The 20,842-nt window shown below is 39.3% G+C and overlaps 2 protein-coding genes across 2 annotated transcripts in view; one reads left to right on the forward strand and one right to left on the reverse strand.

Moving 5' to 3' along the window:
• Window positions 1–3,209, reverse strand: part of LOC137992042 (uncharacterized) — a 29,677-nt gene extending 26,468 nt beyond the window's left edge. The window contains exon 1 of the mRNA XM_068837112.1: window positions 3,125–3,209. The gene's annotated coding sequence lies outside the window, so the exon portion shown is untranslated. The remainder of the gene's footprint in view (window positions 1–3,124) is intronic.
• LOC137992036 (BTB/POZ domain-containing protein 8-like) lies at window positions 3,194–19,946 on the forward strand. The gene is made up of 14 exons (XM_068837097.1): window positions 3,194–3,437; window positions 4,409–4,606; window positions 5,349–6,075; window positions 7,566–7,669; window positions 8,222–8,311; window positions 8,655–8,738; window positions 10,301–10,397; window positions 11,563–11,651; window positions 12,941–13,043; window positions 13,223–13,405; window positions 13,676–13,834; window positions 15,076–15,205; window positions 16,868–16,947; window positions 18,391–19,946. The coding sequence occupies exons 1-14, from the start codon at window positions 3,328–3,330 to the stop codon at window positions 19,480–19,482; spliced, it is 3,246 nt and encodes a 1,081-aa protein (XP_068693198.1). The 5' UTR covers window positions 3,194–3,327; the 3' UTR covers window positions 19,483–19,946.
• The last annotated feature ends 896 nt before the right edge of the window (window positions 19,947–20,842 follow it).

The raw sequence follows: 20,842 nt of genomic DNA on the forward strand, positions 1-20,842 counted from the left end.
GGTGAGAGAAAAGCAAAAACGATGTTTACTAGTGTTTCAGAGCTGACCGCCAGACTGATCATTTTTCACATCATCATCCTTTCGAATCTGTACGAATTAGTCTTCAGAATATGCCACTCTTAGGTCGGTGTATTGTTACCCTATCCTTTCTCAAAACATTGTAGAGACCAGCTGTTCCAAATGAAAATACAATGAATTTGTTTGATCAGGGGCACCCAACGAGAATATAGTTCAAAACCACTGTAACATAGCATTGTTAAACGTATTTTAGTATTTAAACGGTAGATACAGGCATAATTTTATCCCCTAAAAAGTTTTCATCTGTTCGGATTTCCTAGCTAAAATCTAGTGATCCAAAAATTATAGGGATCAAAATGCTTACCTTTTCGAAAAGTTTAGCCAGAAAAAAGGCTCCCGAAAATTCTAGGTGACCTTTTTAGGGTAAAAATCCGTTAAAAATAGGCAATTATACCATTTTTCAGATGTTCGAAAATCCTAGGAGAGGCAGGCAAGCAAGAAATGTTACAATAAATTTTCCGAAAATTCTAGATCTCAAATCGTCTTCCGAACAGATATTTTCCGAAAATTGACGTTGGGTGCCCCTGTTTGACTAACTTTTCAGTCATCCGCACCTACCTTGTGACACAAATTTTTCACGATCCAGAAAAAAAGGTTGATAAAAAAAAACCAAGATACCGCAAAAGTTTGTTGCAAAGATAGTTGATCATCCCGAATGTTGGGTAGAAAGTTGCTGTAAGGATGAACTAAAAGGAAATTATGTCGCTGATCGAAATCACAAGACACATCACCTACCGAACCACCGACTCCTCGCCCTCTTTCTATCTTTGAGCTTCTCTCGTGATGTACCATATGCAGTGTCCACTTTGCGGAAATATACCGGTATATATATTTATTACAAACTATGTCATTGAAAAATGTAATTCTTGAGTTTTGACTGGCTTAGCCATCATGGTATATGCGCTACTATAACATACTCTATAAATATCAGTAACTGCAGTAGGCATCAGTGTTTTTTTTTTTTTTTAACGAAATGAAGTAGTATTATTATCAATACGCCCGGCCCGGTGACGAACTGTCCTCTGTAAAACACGCGCCTTTTTGCCGGCCAAACGGGAAATGCCGGTGCTAAAAATGCATTGCCGCCCTGACTCTGATTGGCTGAAGAGATGTCAAACAAATTCACTCGGCCAATGAGATCCTGAGGATACCATTTCAATGCTAGAGTTGGCGCGAATTTGCGTGGATGAGTTTTTTTTTTTTAACAGCAACAATAAAACATGAAATGGTTGTGCGCATGCGTAATGAGTTGGCCACACCGGGTTGGTGTCATTTTCGTCACCAGAGCCTTGGATCGACCCAAGGCTCTGGGAAACTCTACCTAGGAGAACATGCGCCGTAGGGTTCTTGTAGCCAAAAAATGGCTATTTGAACATTACAGCGCCTGCTCACTCCTCGTGTTAACATGTTCTTCACGAAAACCAATGAGAAGACAGTTTGTTTCAGGGTTCCCCAGAGCTCTCTTCTCTCCCTCAGTCATGAGAAGAGCTCTGGGGTCGAGATTGGGTTGGTGCTAGCTTTTGTTTTTAAGCCTGCGTAGCTGGCGGTGTTGTTGCCAGAGGCAACACAAGGTGAAGTAAGAGCAAGTTTACCTTATTTAGTTTCCCGCCTTAAAATGGGATTAGCCGATTTTTTCCAGCATTTCATCAGTCCCATATAAACCCTACAAATCGTTACGTTGACTGAGCATTCGAATTATGTGTTTGGGTTGCCTGTGGCATCACTCCGTGCGGTGCTGGAGTCCGAGGAAGTAGGAGAAAGTACTGTGCCTTTTTGATATCACATCATGAATGTTTACAATGTCAAATTTTCTCAGATAAAGAATGTAATCTGGGGGGACGTAAAAGAAGCCTTGCAGTATTCGCAAAGGGTATCCGAGGTTCCGGAGTCGTGGTCTTTCAACCAAATGTCTGGCTTGGCAGCGCATTACTGGTGGTAGGGTGGTATCATGTATCAGCCCACGAAAGAAAAACGGTAATAAGCGAGGTGTTGAACATGTAGATTTAGATACAGAGAATCTATTAGACGGGGCCCATTATTGTGGCAACGCGTCCTTATTTTTTTGGAATGCCGCCGCGGTCATAAAGAGTGGCACTTCAAATTGTACACTCTTTTTTTTATAAGAATATATTTTATAAGAATATCAAGGCTAAAATTTGCGAAGAATTAAGAATATTTTAAGAATAAAGCCAAGGTTGAGATTTTGAGAAGGATAGATATAATTTTGTGAGTTGAAACATCTGTAAATACAATACAATTTTATGTTTTTAACTTCACCGTATAAAATTATTCCTTTCTCTGAACGGCGAAACCAGCCAACAAAACGAAAAAACCTGCACTAGCTATAGCAAAATTTTCAACGCTGATGACGGTTCGATGAACGGTACATGTAATACATATGTACAGTATTCAGCACAAAAGACATAAAACAAAACCGCAAAAAAGTATTATGACAAATTCTTTCTTTTTTAAATAATAAAAGCTGGCGAAAACAGATCTACAATTGTAGATACCAAACACTTGTAATTGATACCCCAATAAATTCTAAAACGGAAATGTCATAAGCTGGTCATAAGCTACAATTTAAGAATAATACAAGAATATTTTCAGCCTAAAATCGGCAGAAAAATAAGAATATTCAGCCTGGGCCGGAAAAACAACATTCTTATAAAAAAAAAAAAGAGTGTATCAAGACATCTATAGTAGGGAAAAGTATAAAATTCAGCGACAGCAAATTGACTTAAAATCGACAACGGACCACTGTTGAACCATACAAAAAAGGTAGACACAAAGTCTACACAAAGAGTAGTTTCCCGAGAATATCCTTTTCACTAAGGCGACCTTAAGTTAAAAGTTAAAGGCATTTTGCTGCTAAGTTAATATGTTAACAATTTATTCGGTTGTTGAAAGTGAACGGCAGCATGCGAAACTGTTCAATTCAATTGTCAAGTGATAAAATTTCGGCAAGTTTCAGCAAAAAACAGTGATAATATAGTTGAACCATCTTTCTGCGTGTCATAGGAAAGAAAAGCATTAATTATCTTACCTCTCTTCTGGCAATAATGCGGAATAACTGCGACAAAAAAATTGACTGACGACTTCAAACTGTTGACAGCTGAAATAGGTTGAAGGGGTCTGGGTCGAGCATATAGCAAATGTCGGCAGACGCCTGGTAAATTTAATGTTTTCCAGCAATTTTGCTGAATCAGGTATGGGTTATGAAAAATTAAAATTGAACTCTAAGTCGTTATGAACTCTAAGTCGTTTTCCAAGAGCCAGGCTTTCAAGGATAGAGAGAACAATGCAAGAGAGAAGATACGACAAGTTGTCAAGCAAGATCTTGTGGCAGATTTGTCGAGGTAAATTCCTGATTTGTTCGTACAGAATGTTTTTTTAGGGTGCGTTCGATTGGCCCTATTCCCGAATAAGAATACATGGAGTGATGATTTGAAATAGTATGCCTGAAGTAACAAGGATAATGAAGATATATTTAAAATAGCATTTTAGCAGGTGTTTGACAATCTTAATGTGAATCTCTGTAAAAGCAAAGGATTTCTAACTTCTCTTCCATGTATTCCTATTCCGGAATACGGTCAATCGAACGCACCCTTAGTTTACTCGCATTGAATCTTTTGCGTCAAGCAAATTTAAAGCTTAACTCGCTCGTAACGGGTTTGCCTGGTGTTAGACGGAGCTAACCTTTTAGTGTCGCATTGAGGAGGAAAGGGTTAAGCGAGTATTGGCAAATAATGAAATTTTTTAATTAAGATATTAGTTTAACCTCTACCACTCCAATACTCAAAAACAATGTCCCCTTTAACCCTTTCCCTCCTAAGAATGACACTTATAGATTTTACTCTGTCTAACACCAGACGATTTTACTCGTCAATGGGGACCACTTCAAGGATGGATGGTATGAATTACAGAAAAATCTTTAAACCCAAAGGACCAGCTCAGTTGAGGTCCCATGTGTTATGAGTCAATAAATCAATGAGTCATGAGTCATGAGTCAATGAGACTCACAGTCAATATAGAAATAATTTATTGATTAAGCCTAAGCCCTTGTTTCAGTGATTAGGCCTAAGCACTCTCTGAAATTTTAGCTTTCATTTTATGGTTTGGTTAACTGCACTAACTCATTGACTCATGACTCATTGACTCATAAATAGTGTCCACTCAGCTCAGTTCAGTTTTTGGAAAATGTGCGAGACAATGTTTATAATTATTTTGTGGATGATTTTGTTTATTTGTAGGTTTTGACAATACCTCAATATTTAAAAGTCATTGGAGAATGCGTCATACAGCATGTCTTTGTTTTATTTTCATTTAGGCTCTTTGGTGATACAACATTCAGTGATGTCTTTTTCATAGTAAAGAATGTAGAATTCCATGGTCACACCGTCATTCTGAGAGCTAGAGCACCAAACTTCTGTCATCGTTTTCTTCCAAGCTACACCTCAACACTGTCTGTTCAAACATGCATTCAAATCCATGGATTAGAAGCTTCTCAGTTTGAGACTTTCTTAAGGTACAGAATCAGAGACTTAAAGTCAGTGGTGTGATCGCCCTGCTTTTAAAATTCCACAAAGAGCCAGACCATTTTGACCTTAGTCTCAGAGAACTCCCGATTAAACTACTCTATTTACGTTGCTACAAAGTGATGCTTTTACTTGTTGCAAGTGGTTTCAGGTAGTACTGACAGCCAATGAAAAGCATACACAATTTCACCCAGAGAATTTGGCTACTTTTTTCCCTAAATTGAGCAATACATCAATTCAGCTAACTCAAAGCTGTACCCAATTTAAATCCTTGGGGAATGAAATATTTTGTTCCATGTATTTCCACATCATCTAAATGTGAATGCTACATTATCATGCAAATGTAACACACAAAGAACCTTAACCGCGAGATATTTAAATAATTTGGAAACAACATTGAGTTAGCCGAATCGTTCTATTAGAGACAGATTCTTTCAAACCTAAGATCAAAATGCAGTTTGACAATGACAGCATGAAGCCTTGTTAGCTATTCATGAATTTTCCTTTTGGTTGCATTCTTCTAAAATGGCATGTCCCCTGCCCTGACATCCCTAGAATTCTGGGCCATTAGGTCCCTTATTGATACAGTTAGTTACTCTTCTCAAACCAGCTGCCAAGTTCAAATTAAATAATAATTCAATAATCTTTAATAGTTGTCCTGTTTAATTGAGACTGTAGCGATGCAAGGCAATGAAATACTAATTCATAACAATTACATTTTATTTTTGACAGATCTGCATACATTGATGATGATTTCAAGGACTATGATGAATCCAGTTATCCATGGAGGAGACAATCAAAATCAAGAGATGCTCACCTTAATAATTTTGTAGATGATTTTTGCACTCCTGAATTGAACAATATGAATTCATCAGATCATAAAAGTGATCTACATAGCAATGTGGAACAATTATCTATTCTGAGTTTTAATGAGCAACTCGACAAAACCTGTACGCAGTCAGAATGCTCCTCAGATTTGTCCAACCTTGAGGAAACCACTATTGGCAGTCCACAAAATCATGACCAGGTTGAAGATATTAACAAACTATCTAGACATGATTCTTGTGAGTGTGTACCTGATATGAGATTTGACAATACAGAAAACAGAAAGTCTCCTTCCTTGAATGATGCACTTTTATTAAGTGATACTTCAGTTATGAACACTCTTTCACTAGAGGAAGACACAGATCAATTTGATAATGGCAACTTGGTTGATAGCCTTGATAAAATGACTATTGACGAAAGGCATCCTAAATATGTCTCTAAAGGAACTCAGACAATGAGTGACATGGACACAAATGGTATTCTGGCTAATGGTGTTACTTTCAATGGAGACAAGAAGGCGGATGAGGAGGTGATTTTAAAATCTGAAAATGGAACAGGCATAAATGGTCTTCCTCAGGCTGCCATCCCTGCGAAGGAAGGAAAAGTCAATGAAATTTCGCAGAGTGACTTGGAAGTGAGTGTAACTTATCCTTTTACAGTAATTACTTTGGAGTGGATTCTTATTGATTCGATATACTTCTCCATGATTCTATTGGCTGCTATAATTCTATCGATCCAACAAATAATTGCATCAATCCCCCAATACAGCCAAGTTATTGGACCCATGGAGTCATGTTACACCCACATTATTGTTTAAGTTGTGAATCTTTTAATCTGAAACAGCTTAGAATGTAAGAAGGCTTGTACTTTGTACTTTATTTTAGAGCTCAGAAAATATTTTGGGATGAATAATGAAATAACAGTATTGAATTGGGCTTAATTTTAAGATGTGGAGAATTAAGCAGACCTTATCCCATTGACTCTCAGGGGTTCCCCATTGACAAGTAAAATCGTTTGGCGTTAGACAGTCTGAGAGTAAAATACTAAGTATGGCCGGTTCAGGCCGGCTTGAGGGAAAAAGTTTTTCAGCAAGTGATTAAGCCATTGTGGGGTTCCCTGTTGATGGGTAAAATCGTCTGGCATTAGACAAAAAAACAACCTTCAAAGTCTTCTGAATTCTTTGTTTCACACTCAGCCCATGCCTCATTAAGAAATAGATACATACCTTTAACCTTTAATTGGCCTTTTCAGGGCCTGCAATGAAAAAATGACGTAAATAAATTTTAAAAATTAAATTACAACAATCTACAAATGCCAACTGGTGGAAGCTGACAAGCTGGCTGAATTCAAGCATAGCCTAGTAGTTAAACCTGACTGTTCAATACAATGAACCTGTACGTTCATCATCCTGAGCATCTGTACACTCCATGCATCTGACATAACTTGTGCAGGTAATTGATGATTTTGATAAGTGTCACAAAGTGTCCCCTTACCGGTACTCTTCTCTCCAACCTCAACATTACTCACTGACATCACAAAGCTAACTGTCCCCCAAACTCCGGTCATCAATTAAAGACAAACAGCTGCATTTACCCTCACTAAAAAATACTGCTAACCTATAACCCTTTCTTGCTCAAGGGGTCCCCCATAGACGAGTAAAATCGTCTGGTGTTAGAGTAAAATCTATAAGTGTCATCGCTCTTGGGTAGGTAGGAAAAGGTTAAACTTACTTTATTGCTATTTAACAATTAGGCCCGTAGCCCGTAAGGGCTAGGGGTCAATAGGCCATGAGGTGAAGCGGAATGGGCTATTGACCTGTGGCCCTTGAGGGCGAAGGGTCTAATTGTTTTAGTATCACCCTAATAGTCGGACATTATTTGGGAATAAAACGAAAGAGTCACACTTTTCGCTACTCGTGGACTATTACTAGTAGCCAATCAAAATGTAGGATTTGCATTAGTCCACTATTTGGGTGATACTAAAGATAGATAGCAAGTGCTCACTCTTAAAGTGACACTTCTTGCTACATATCATTATTAGTCTGGTATCAAATTATGTAAATGTCTGGACACAAGTGACAATATCATTGTCATTTCATGAAATGGGTTTTGTTTTCATTCTCAGCACTGTAGTTGTAAGCTTGGACAGGATTTGCTTCACCTTTTGCTCAGTGGCATAGGATCAGATATAACATTGTTGGTGAATGGTGTAACCGTGAAGGCACATAAGTATGTCACCTGGTGTGCATAAAATTTTACATTCTTAAGTCCACAAATGCCCAAGTTTTTTTACTGTAGTGGGGGCAAAATCACTTTTTATTTAAATTTGGAGATGGTATCATTGGAGGCCACATGTGTGCCTTTTAAATATCCACTTCCGTTCTCCAATAAGGATATTAAAAACTGTGCATATATAAATATGAGAGCAGGAGTTGTGCAGTAGTAAGAGAACATGCCTTCCACTCATGTCCTTAGTTTGAGTCTTGGACCCAGTGTAGTTTTTTAATACAGTAACAGTATCTATACTTAATCTCCAGGTAGTCTGGTTTTCCCCTCTAACCAAAAAACTGACATTTGAGTTTGGTCAACTATAATTTGGTTTGATTTTATTTGCAGTAATCGTAAGTAGTAGAGCATTAATTTAGTGCACAAATATGCACAGTTGAGACTATGAAGGGAATGGAGAATGTGCTGGAAAACTTTAGCTCCAAAGGCTGCTGTTTGTTTAGCATTTAAATAAGATACTTTGATTAACAGTAAGTCTTGTACTGTAACTTGCAGGGCCATCTTATGTGCACGTTCAAATTACTTCTCTGCGATGTTACTTGGAGACTGGGTCGAAGGAAAAAGTAACGTTATATCTTTGGTTGGGTAAGTTAGGCATCCTTATCAAAACAGTTTGAGTCCAATAATACTACAAGTACTGGTACCAAAAATCAATCAGTTTAGCATTTAATATTATTATTGAGATGAAGTTAATCCTGGTTTGCGCTTGTGCAATGACAAAAGCACTAAAGCAACCTTCTCTTCCAGTGGGGGGAGGGGGTAGCTGTCCTTGGGGCAGGGGGGGGGGGGGGGGGCTGCCCAGCAGTGGGGTGTTAAATTTTGGCTTTAAAAAGTAAATAATAACTAAATGAATAACTAAATATGTAAGTGATTTGTAGTAAACCTCTGCTGTAGGTCTGTTTCCTAATTTGTGTACTTTTTATTAAAGAATAAATTACAGTGGGCTGATGACTGTTTTGAAGTACATCTATGGAGGAATTGCCCATGTTGAAAATGATTTGGCCATCATATGGTGAGTTTCATTGGACTTTGATATGCCAGTACCTCGTACTAGCAGAGTTTGAGACCTGTGCTAATAAATGATAAGTCCTTATTTAACAAGGATGAACACTGATTACTAGTAACCCATTAGTTTACATATAGTGTCCTATGAAGGAATGAAACAAAGCAATACAAATGAACACAACAGAGTTAAGAATTCCCACTGGTGGGAGGCAAACCAGTTGGCTATTTACAAACACCCAGCGGAGGAGTTGAGCCCAGGAACACTCGGAACAACACCGGCTGACTCAGCCATGAATTGAACTAGAAAAACAAGGATCCATAAACTTGGTCAGTGCTGCCCTAGTAGACAAGGTTACCGGTAGTAATATATAGATTTAGCCAAGCCTAAAAGCGGAACTCCCACGTTATTTACTCTTATAATAAGTTAACCTGGCTTGAGCCTGTAATCCAATCAAAACCCAGTACCTGGTCAGCGGTCGTCTTAAAGAAAAACTGACCTTGATGAGCTCTAAACTTGAGCCCACGTTATGGTCACGTGACACTGGTCACATTGGAGGGGTGGACATAGGTACGGTCGTACGGTCGCATGGTGACCAAAACCAAGTTTTCTCACACAGATGGGTTACCATATTTTCTTACCCATGGTGTTCCACACGCGCATGCCTTCGGCACGGGGAGCTCCGCTAATATATATTTCTAGATCTGTGAAAAAAGCAGCAAAAACGAACTCTTAGATGTAGCGGCCTCTACAGTTGAATACACCCTCTGAATTGAACAATCGTAGCACAAATATTTTTTAGATATTTTGTAGGTCCGCAATGCGTACATGTGTGGTATACGGAATTTAGCTGCTTCAATGGAAAGCTGACAAAGGGCACTTTCCATTCAACAAAAATCACTGGTACAAATTTTCAGAATTTTTGCTCGTACATGTACTTTAAGGAAGGGCATGAGACATTCAGGAAAATATTATGATGTAACCTACACTAAACCCGGGGCTTAACATTGATAGGTGCATAAATAAGAAGCCTGGATAACCTAGAATGGATCGGTTCCTGTTCTTATAAACATTTGAAAAACGGCAAAATACCACCATGTGTAGTTAAAATGGAATGCTGTTTCCAGTAAAACCAGAATTTTTCGATTTGAATGAGTTAGCGTGCAGGTTTTTGGCACCAAGGTTGGCCTTTTAGAAGATTCACCAAACCCCAAGAGGGAACCAATTGAAGATAACAGGAAATGTTGTAAATGTTCCAGCAGATGACAAGCCGATTGTAGGACAATCGGTGAACACATAACTAGATAAAAAATTATCTTCGCCAACGTACATGTGTATTACATGCATAAATAGAAAATGGCTGCTTTCTGAATCTTATATAACTTAGCAGAGCATAGATTGAAACCTATCCTCGACCCCGTTCCCTGGGACCTAAGCTCCCAGTAAACCACGTGACAAGCGCTTTGTTCACCGTGGCAAATCCCACCCGCTCTCCATAACTTGGATCATGACATAGAGTGGTTTACACTTCGTGTAAGCCACACAATAAACCTTTTACATTGTGATTTTAGTGACACAATGCCTCTTGTAGACATGTATGGTTTGGAAGGACTGAAAGAAGTGATCATCTGTTCTTTAAAAATTGAAAAATGTCACTTATTTCATAAGGTAAGTTATATGTAAAGACAAGAATTTGGGTAGGCACATCTTATGTTGTATTTCATAGTAGGAGAAGATCAAAGTACGTTGCCTTACTGCTACTTATTCTTGTGTTGTGACTAAGACCCTTCTGACTTCATGATGTCCTCTTCAAAGCAGTACAACTAGGGACAAAGATACACTAAGTCAAGAAGGACTACAATTGATTTATATCTACATAGCTTCAAGTTTTGAGGTAGGAGATTGCACAAGCAAGCAACGACGCCATAACGATAGGCTAATTGCCTTGTGGAATACTTGATGCTTCAGCATGATGTAGTGGTATAGATGTACCCTATTAAGTCCAAAGGGCTCTTCTTAAAGGCTGTGTATCTAGATGGTCTCCGTCTTTACTAACCAATCTGTTTTGGAGCAACTTAACAATGAAAGTAATGCTGTCGTTTCATCTGGCTGTTCCCGCAACACAAAGTGAATATCAAGAAATGATTTTTTTTGTGCTACTTGGAGCCTGTGGATTATTCAAGTTTTCAAGTCTCCTCCCCACCCTCCCCCCCCCCCCACCCAAAAAAAAAGCTGTTTCTTGATTCACGCCATCCTGTTATCTCATATTATTAACCCTAGTGATATATTTTTCAAATCAAGCCTCTTTGCAAATGTGACTTTTGACATGTTTTATTTAAACCCTCTTTGTAGTTGTTGTTGTTGTTGTTCTTGTTGTTGTTGTTGTTGCCAATTCTCTAGTTGGTCTGTAAGTGGCTATGAAGAAGAAAAAAGAAAATCTATCCGACTGCTGTTCTCTTAGATCTTTCTCCCCCAAAGGGGTAGTGTCATGGATTGTGAGTAAAAATCTGGAAAGCAAAGAAGACCTGTTTACCGATGGCAAACGAAAATTAATGGCCAAATGTTTTCCGAAACGGCTCAAATTTTAGCTCAAGGAAACCATTCTTAAGTGTTTTTGGTTACGAGTAGCCAAGATTAAAATGATTGCCAACTTGAAAACGTTGGGCCGAAGTTTTAAAGTTCTCCCTTTGCATCTTAGATGAACTTCGTAGTAACTTACGGTGTCTCATTTTTCCTTTAAAATTTAATTGATTTTTATCTCAATTACATTTTTGCACTCTTTGAACGTGTTAAGAAGTCACAACGAGAAATACCTTCTTTCTTTTTCTTGCAGCCGTGCATTGACTGCGTTGCAGGAGTTTTCGAGTGTTTAGAAGCGTCAGAATTGTTCAGCCTTGACGATCTAAAGAACTCTTGTATCAAGTGAGTCAGTCTTTACTTTTGCAATGAAGCGTGTGCTGCGAACATTTAGGGAAAGGTCATTCGTCCAACATAAGAAATTAATTGCAAACTAATTGTACTGCCAATAGATGAAATAATAATAATAATAATAATAATAATAATAATAATAATAATAACTGCTGCTTGAAATCTTAAACGCTAATAACAAATAAATGGCAACCCAAAGGAAAGTCATTTAATTTTCGAGCTTATCTTATTGAAAAAAATAGCCACAATTTTTGCGCGTGCAAAAACTTTAGATACACAATTTTGAAACCCAGTTATGCCCAGGATTACGAGTACACTCTCCATTCTGGAAAACGTCACAACGTTTCCATTAGTTTAAGCGTCAACTACAAATCTACAACAGCTATGGGTGGTTGTAATGTCTCGTGGTGGGAGACGCTCTATGACGTTTATCTGCTGTATTTCTAGACACAATTTGAACAGCAGGTTAAGAGGTCACTTCGCGACGCTTATCAAAACCGGCGTCTGTCACAATTCTTCCGCCGGACTTCCTCCTTTCTTCTTAAGACTTGCACCGCGTGAATCGCGCCATGGTTGTCCCAAGTTTGAAAGAAGGGGGTAGTTTCTAAAGAAACAGTGGTGCTGCGTCGGTGGGGAAGTAGTATACAAAAATTGGGTTTTATCAACGGAGTTGATAATGTAAATTGGCCACCGGACAGAAATTCTAAAAGCTGACGTTTCGAGCGTTAGCCCTTCGTCAGAGCGAATCGAGGAATTGTGGGTTACGTGTAGTTTTTATAGTAGAGTAGGAGCTTGCTATTGGTGGTAACATGGCAACGTGAAAAATAGGAATATATTAGTTAAATGAAAAGCGTCCGTTAATACCGTGAGGATTAAGGGTGCCGATTTAGAAGATGAATTTTTGTTCCAGATTCTTGCGGCTTTCCGTCGCACCTAGATGTAGGGAAAGTCCGCAGACAGCTATGTGTTTTTTGGTCGGTCGCTTAGGCGTCTACCTGTCTCGCCAATGTATAATTTGTTGCATAACGTACAGGTTATGCAATGAATGACACTTGCGGAGGTACATGTGAAACGATCGGTGATCTTAACAGATCGCTTAGGTCCCGATATCTTGCTAGTGTTAAGTATGAAAAGACAAGTTTTGCATCGTCAGCGCGCACATTTGAAAGTGCCGGGTTGCTCGTCAGTTTTGATGCGCGCTTCTAACTAAAAAGTTGCTTACGTTTTTGTCGCGTTTGCCTGAATGAAAGAGTCGATATCATTTTTGTTCTTTTTTTCTTCAGATGGATAACGAAACATTTCGATCGTGTGCTTGGTACCAAAGGATTCGCCACTCTTCCCGACAAGCTCCAAGAAGACATCCTGACCGAAATAAATAAGAGTTTTGTGAGTAGCCTCAGTAATGTTCTGAGATACGCTTTGTGTGATGGAGAGGTTTGTAAAAACCGCAGAATAAAATGGAGAATTGGTCTTTGCACTTGACTGGACAATTTAACCCTTCAAAGCGTAAGAGTGTAGATAAAGTTCCTTTCTTTTTATTGTGATTTATCCAACCTGTTTTCCAGGTCATTTCATGTTCGATTGAAGTCTTGAATCAGTGTGACAAGTTATCCTGCTGCACACCGCTGGTCAAGTGGACTGAGCCTGTTCATGCAGCTGTTTCCTCGATTCAGGAATCATGTCTTCTCTTTATCTCTGACAACTTCTTTTCCTTGGTGGACGAAGGAAGTTTTCATGAAATCCTGAAGGTATCAAAGGATCATTCTCGCTTTCGGGTGTAAATTACAGTATGTTTCCTTGAAATCGTTCCAGTGAGCACAACACGTAATATATGTTTTGTCGCCAGATTTCGCCTCAAGATTTTGTGAACGCTTTCAAAACTTCCAGTCCGCTGACCAATGACCGAGCAGATCTGCGCACGGTTCTTTTCCTAAGATGACGTCACAAACTGGAGATGTTTATATTGGCGTCTCTCTAAAATATCTCAAAGTAACGCGCCCAATATATTTCTGTTTTAGGGTGTAGGTTGGTCGATTCCTGTCCTTGAGAAGATTATTTTCGCAGTGAAAAAGAACCTTTCAATTGAGAATTGCTGTGATCAATTAAAGGCCATTCTCAAGTTAAAAAGGCTCATGAAACTAAGGACCTTAGAGGAGAGCGACGATTACTATCCAGAGGTAAAACGAAGAATGAGAAAAACGGTCGAACACAAAATTACTGATGAAAGTGCATGTAATGTTTTATATACGAGCTATGGACGACAGCTTCGCACTTATCTGGACAAGTTAAGCTTATGTGTTCCCGTGAAAGGACTCCATGTTGGGCTCATGTGTTCCCGTCCATTCACGGGAAGACATGAGCCCAACCAATTGACCTGCTCCCAACTGTGTGGCCTCATAGCTCAGTTGGTAGAGCATTGCACCAGCATTGCACCAGCATTGCACCAGCATTGCACCGGCATCGCGGAGGTCATGGGTTCGAATCCCATAGAAGCCATCTAAATTTTTTCGGTGTCTATAAGAGACAGTTTCTTAAATTGTCCTGATAAGTTTTGTTGTTGTTGTTGTTGTTGTTGTTTTGTTTTTGTTTTTAGTTTCAGTTCATTTAAACCCCGTTAATTTCTAATTCATGATATTTTAAGGGATTATAAGTACATAAGCATTTTTGAAGGATTGATTTTTTTGCTGGCGATCTTGGACGGGCGAGTAAGCTTACAAACAGTGCTAGCTTACAGTGATTCAGGGACGTACATGGCTCCTGCTTGGCTGCTTCGACTGCTTGGCAGCTACTTATGATTGCATGACAACCATGGAGAGATCAGATCTAGCATGCAGGGCTTTTATTTGAAACGGCAAACAGCAAGCTGCTACTTTAATCATGAAAAGCCATGAAAGACTTGTCTCTCTGTTTTGAGAAGTAGCGCGATATCTGTCTTTAACCAGGGAAGAATTGAGAGAAAATCAAGAAAGTTTCTTCGATTTTTTGGCAAAACGAAATTTTATGCTCGAATATGACCGTTTGCCATTAATGCGATCATGTTAACTCTTTTTTTGCTTAAACTGCGTGATTGCCAAAAGACCAAACTTGTCATATATCATTATTTTCAACCCTGCGTATTTCTCTCGTTTTGATCATTTGTTTGATAGCTGTGGCTAGCTGACAAAAAGATCTTTCCTGAAATCCAACAGTTTTATTGTACATGTACTGAGCCAATTCGAACATCAAACTTCTGCCCGCCCGCTGTCAGTTTTGGGTTTTCCGTCAAGTTTAACCCAAAGCTAAATTAATCCCTCCCGTGAGCGTTTCATTGCTGTTGCTTGCACGTAGTGTTGGGCGAAGTGAATTTTTCTATGCACTCCAAGATGTTTGTGCATTTCTTGTGAGAACGTAGTTCTATGCAATGGTGGCTTTATTTCAGGAAGTGAGTGATTTGGTTGGTACGTTGCATAACGATTGCGTGAAGTTCATCAGAGGCAACCTTTTCAAGGTGACTCGCTCGCAAGGTTGGAAGTCTTTGAAGATAACAACCCAGAAAGATATAAAAGAAGGTAAAATTCTCTGCTTTTCTTTACTTGCCTACGATGTAAATTGTACTTTTCGTTTTCAAGTACGCATTCTACCGTGGGATATTCTTCTTTTAAGCAAGGCTTGTGATTACTGTACTCTTTGGCTCAACGCGACGGTCAGAAAACACGACAAAAAAGGTCTCGATGAACAGAGAGAACTTGGTACACGTTTTGCGATTTTGTGTGAGTTTTGTGCATCGGACAATCCCTTCGAACCATTTCACCCTAAAAATTGTGGCTGGCTTTACCCATAGTTTTGTCCATTTCGCCCTAAAAATTGTGGCTGGCTTTACCCATAGTTTTGTCCATTTCGCCCTAAAAATTGTGGCTGGCTTTACCCATAGTTTTGTCCATTTTACCCGATAAATTGTGGCTAGTTTTACCCATAGTTTTGTCCATTTTACCCGATAAATTGTGGCTAGTTTTACCCATAGTTTTGCCCATTTTACCCTATAAATTGTGGCTGGCTTTACCCATAGTTTTGTCCATTTTACCCGATAAATTGTGGCTAGTTTTACCCATAGTTTTGTCCATTTTACCCGATAAACTGTGGCTAGTTTTACCCATAGTTTTGTCCATTTTATCCTATAAATTGTGACTGGCTTTACCCATAGTTTTGTCCATTTTACCCTATAAATTGTGGCTAGTTTTACCCATAGTTTTGTCCATTTTACCCGATAAATTGTGGCTAGTTTTACCCATAGTTTTGTCCATTTTACCCGATAAATTGTGGCTAGTTTTACCCATAGTTTTGTCCATTTTACCCTATAAATTGTGGCTGGCTTTACCCATAGTTTTGTCCATTTTACCCTATAAATTGTGGCTAGTTTTACCCATAGTTTTGTCCATTTTACCCGATAAATTGTGGCTAGTTTTACCCATAGTTTTGTCCATTTTACCCGATAAATTGTGGCTAGTTTTACCCATAGTTTTGCCCATTTTACCCTATAAATTGTGGCTGGCTTTACCCATAGTTTTGTCCATTTTACCCGATAAATTGTGGCTAGTTTTACCCATAGTTTTGTCCATTTTACTCGATAAATTGTGGCTAGTTTTACCCATAGTTTTGTCCATTTTACCCGATAAATTGTGGCTAGTTTTACCCATAGTTTTGCCCATTTTACCCGATAAATTGTGGCTAGTTTTACCCATAGTTTTGTCCATTTTACCCGATAAATTGTGGCTAGTTTTACCCATAGTTTTGTCCATTTTACCCGATAAATTGTGGCTAGTTTTACCCATAGTTTTGTCCATTTTACCCGATAAATTGTGGCTAGTTTTACCCATAGTTTTGTCCATTTTACCCTATAAATTGTGGCTGGCTTTACCCATAGTTTTGTCCATTTTACCCTATAAATTGTGGCTAGTTTTACCCATAGTTTTGTCCATTTTACCCGATAAATTGTGGCTAGTTTTACCCATAGTTTTGTCCATTTTACCCGATAAATTGTGGCTAGTTTTACCCATAGTTTTGTCCATTTTACCCGATAAATTGTGGCTAGTTTTACCCATAGTTTTGCCCATTTTACCCGATAAATTGTGGCTAGTTTTACCCATAGTTTTACCCATTTTACCGTATAAATTTCTGTTAGTTTTGCACATGGTGATTTTTAAAACTTCAATCTCCGCGGGTTTTTTTTCCAGGTGCCGTTTTCAGTAGTCTTGGTGATTTAGAGGATTTCCGTGTAACAATGAAAGGGAGAAATGCACCGAAGCTGGCCGCGGTAAGCTTTCTTGCACCATTAGTGATTTTAAGCACCGACTATGGTTTACGGCAACGGTGACGCCACAAAAATATGAGGAAATATGATCGTGCTGCACTTATTTTAGTTCATTTTTTTCCGCGTACTCTGCCAAAGAGTAGCGGTGAAAAAAACAACATTGCAGGGTTTTGTCGACAAAGGAGAACGGGAGAACACAGCAGTGAATCGTTAAATCTCTCTCTCTACTTCGAGATCGCTTGTACCAATTAAGCAAAAGAGGACGTTTTCCGTGTTTCCATATCCTCATCTAAACACGAGGGGGAGTTGGGAGAATTCGAGACAGTTATCCAAACCCGAGACGCAGTCGAGGGTTTGCATAACTGTCGAGAATTCTTTTATAAAATATTTCTCAAAGATAATTCGATAAATGAAGGAAACGGCTGGTTGTTTTACTTCTTGATTGAAATAAATTTTGTTGATACACGCAGCCAATCAAAACGTGCGTCTGACGACATATAACCAATCAAAGTTCGTGTGATGTCACAGCCGTGTTTCCATAATCTCATCTAAACACAGCTATTGACCAATGAAAGTGCGCCTACTATCGCAATTATTTTGCAATCCGGTTTTAGCATAGGATTAGGGTTGTTACTATAGATATGGACATGGATACGTCGTTGAGAGACCGATTATGGTGCACGCGCATACCTAACAAGTTAAAAGAGGTTGACAAACGGTTTTAAGGACGGTGCGTACTACTGTTATTGCGCATGCGTTCTGTGCAACTCGAGATACTCGGGTTTCCTATCGGTGATATCAGGGATATTTTTGCGCGGTTTAAAACTATCTGGAGAAAGTAAATCTCAGTAAGTACTCTTGGTATCCAAAAAGAAAATTGGGGGTTACCATGCATTTTTGAGAGATAATTAAGCTTCAATTTGAGAAGGAACGCCATACATTGCTTTGTATTTTAAAGCTAATTACAAATATTATGCATGAATTGTCTTTGAAAAATGCGTGGTTACCCCCAATTTTCTTTTTGGATGTCAACAACACTTGTTAAGATCTACATTTCCTACATATCATAAACCAGGGCAAAAATATCTTTGAATTAGTAGGCACCGTCCATTCAGCATTCGCGATAACAAAATTAAATATGGAATGGCTGTTGAAACAAAAATTCAAACGCATTTAAACTCATTCAACATCAATTCAACTTGTTTCAACACGGTTGAAGGGAGGGGCAAGCGGTTTCGACATTGCCCGGGCCTTTACCCCTGACCTCTGGTTGGGTTGGTATGTTTTACGGCGTGATAATGAAAAACCGAAACATTATGAAATTATTTTACAATTTCAATTCCAAACCGCCCGTTTTCCTATGACCATTTTGCGCTATCACTTTTAACTTTAGCCATCAGCATCTCTACCTTATATTAGTTGGTTCTGTTTCTGGTTTGTTGACAGTCTTTAAGCAGACCGACCCCCACGAAACGACCCGGACTCGATTCCCGTACTAGGGGCACGGGGAGGGGAAATTCTACAGCTGAACGACAAGCAAACAAACGCTCCAATGCAGAGAGACCGTCATCGACTGGAGGCTTGCCAACGAGAACAGTGGACGCCGTGAAGATTAAGCGCTCCGCGAGACTGCCTTCGTCTGCTCAGAGTAGTAATGGATCATCATCTGTAAGGAATTCGTCATTATCTTCCAACGACGCGTCTCACAAAAGACCCGTGTCTTCTCTATCTTCAGCTGCTTCTGGAACTTCAAACTTATCCTCTCAGCTATCCGCGATAAAGAAGAACTCAGATAAAACATCTTCTTATGCGGTAGGTCGTGGGAAAACACTGCCCCTAAAAAGCTCCTCAGATGATTCGAAGACTCGACAGTCTTCACCCGCATCGGCGACATCAAGCACTAAAAAGAGAAATTCCTGTACTGAAGGAAACTCGAAAGAAAAGCTTTCCCGTCGTGGAAGCTCTGGCCCTAAGAAGAGCCAAGAAGTCTCAAGGCCTTCTATGCCTCGTAGCAACACCGAAAGTACCTTGTCAAAGAATTTAAAAGGAAAAACTCTTTCTCCGGCTGTAAGGTTTTCCTTCGAAGCTAAAGAAAGCCAAGAGGATCCCGAACCTCTTTTGTCGCGTAGTAAGACCGAGAATACTTTGTCAAGGAATAGGAAAGAGAAGTCTCAATCTTCTGTGACAAACCCAGCTTGGTCTACACAGAGGCAAGCGGACTCGAGGCCTTCTCTACCGCGAAGTAAGACCGACAGTGAGTTGTCAAAGGCTTTGAAAGAAAGAACCCTTAATGTCGAGGGTCCAAGCTCGCAAACTGAAAAGGCGCCAAATGGCCGTCAGCAGCGTGCAAGAGAAACCAATAAGGCTTCGTCTGCTTGCAATTCAAACGAACCAATGGCTTCAGCTGTAGTCAAAGACTCAAGCCGGAGAAAAGTACTCTTTAGGGATGTTGCTGGTACTTTGTGTTCGTCAACTCAGACAAGCAAAGACGACGGAAATGATTTGACTTCCAATGTCGACAGGAATGGTCACAGCTGAAGTATAAAGGCATGCCTTAGTGCTTCCCTAAAAAGGCATTTTTGGGATCGAAGGCGTCATGACACGACTCCCAAAATAATCTTGATGATCCGATAGTGAATGAAACTAGGTTTGTACTTCAATTTTCAATGCGTCAGAATAGCAATAAATAAAGTTTTTTTTCCACGTTTCAAATATGTGCTTTTTGATTCATGAAAAAATAAATTTCCAATTGTCGATATTAGGCTGATTTAGCAACATAACTGGAACATCGGTTGGCGACAGCGCGCGCAAAAAATGTCCATCTGTATTTGTTAGGTGGGATTAGAGTAGAATCCAGACTATTCCACGCGTTCTCTCGTCGTCAACTGAGGTTCCCGTACCTAATATACCTCAAACCGAATGACGTGAAGGGAGAATCTTTAAGGCCAGGTATGAAATTTGTTTCCCCTCACCTAGCCGGCTGCTGATACCTTACATCTGTTGTCGCCTAAGTCTTTGGGTCTTTGTTTCACTGGGGACTCTTCAGTAACGGGTAAACTTTTAGTTTCTTTCAAAACAAACCTTTATATTCAAACTGAAAGAGCAATCACTCTGTTCAATCGTAAACGGGCAAAATACGGCGCGAGGTTTTTTAATGCAGTTTTGATTGAAGAAAATTGACGTTTCTGTGCCAATTAAGTTGTCTTACGTTTGAGGTTCGCTTGAGGAGAATTTATTTATTTATTTATTTATTTATTTATTTATTTATTTATTTATTTATTTATTTCAAGCTTCACCCAAAGGTGGATGAAGTGAAAGCAATAAATGGTTTCAATAATGACCTAAACAGGAGCCCATCTGGAGCGTGCAACTTCCATACAGCGTCTGTGAAACGGCGTTTTCACAAGTAGGTTTATTTTTAGACTTAGCCCTTACCGCGAATTAGGTAAAAAAACAAAGGCAGTTGCGGTTCAGTGACCCTATGACATCAGCTTAATTTCTTGTAATTGGTCATCGGGCTCCTGTGGAAGTCTCATTCGCGGGAAATTCAATCTAAAATAAATCGGTCTGTGAAAACGCCGTTACACGAACACAGTAGAGTTGTAGGCTCAGGGTCATGGGTTCCTGACCTAAACTGATTTCTTCTGTTTTTGGTAAATGTAGGAAGCAACACAAAAAACAGTTGGCTGTGGGTCGGCCAATTAAACGGTTTGACCGTCAGGGGACCAGAATTTTAAATAGTAATAGTGAGCTTCATCTTGAAATTGTAGAAAGTACTTTAGGGGTGGGTTATCCAATCAGTTATATTTGTAATCGAAAGGTAACAAATTCGGCGCCTTTCACGAGCACACTTTTTTTCATCAGCGTACCCGAGTTTAATTTGTGCGAGTGAAGAACG

This window comes from Montipora foliosa, chromosome 1 (genome assembly GCF_036669935.1).
Source record: "Montipora foliosa isolate CH-2021 chromosome 1, ASM3666993v2, whole genome shotgun sequence".
Classification (NCBI taxonomy): Eukaryota; Metazoa; Cnidaria; class Anthozoa; order Scleractinia; family Acroporidae; genus Montipora; species Montipora foliosa.

Coding starts and splice junctions, on each gene's coding strand:
- LOC137992036 (XM_068837097.1), top strand. CDS start 3,328: ATGAACTCTAAGTCGTTTTCCAAGAGCCAGGCTTTCAAGGATAGAGAG. Junction 10,398..11,562: donor AATGTCACTTATTTCATAAG/GTAAGTTATATG, acceptor TTTTTCTTGCAG/CCGTGCATTGACTGCGTTGC. Junction 13,044..13,222: donor CCGAAATAAATAAGAGTTTT/GTGAGTAGCCTC, acceptor CCTGTTTTCCAG/GTCATTTCATGTTCGATTGA.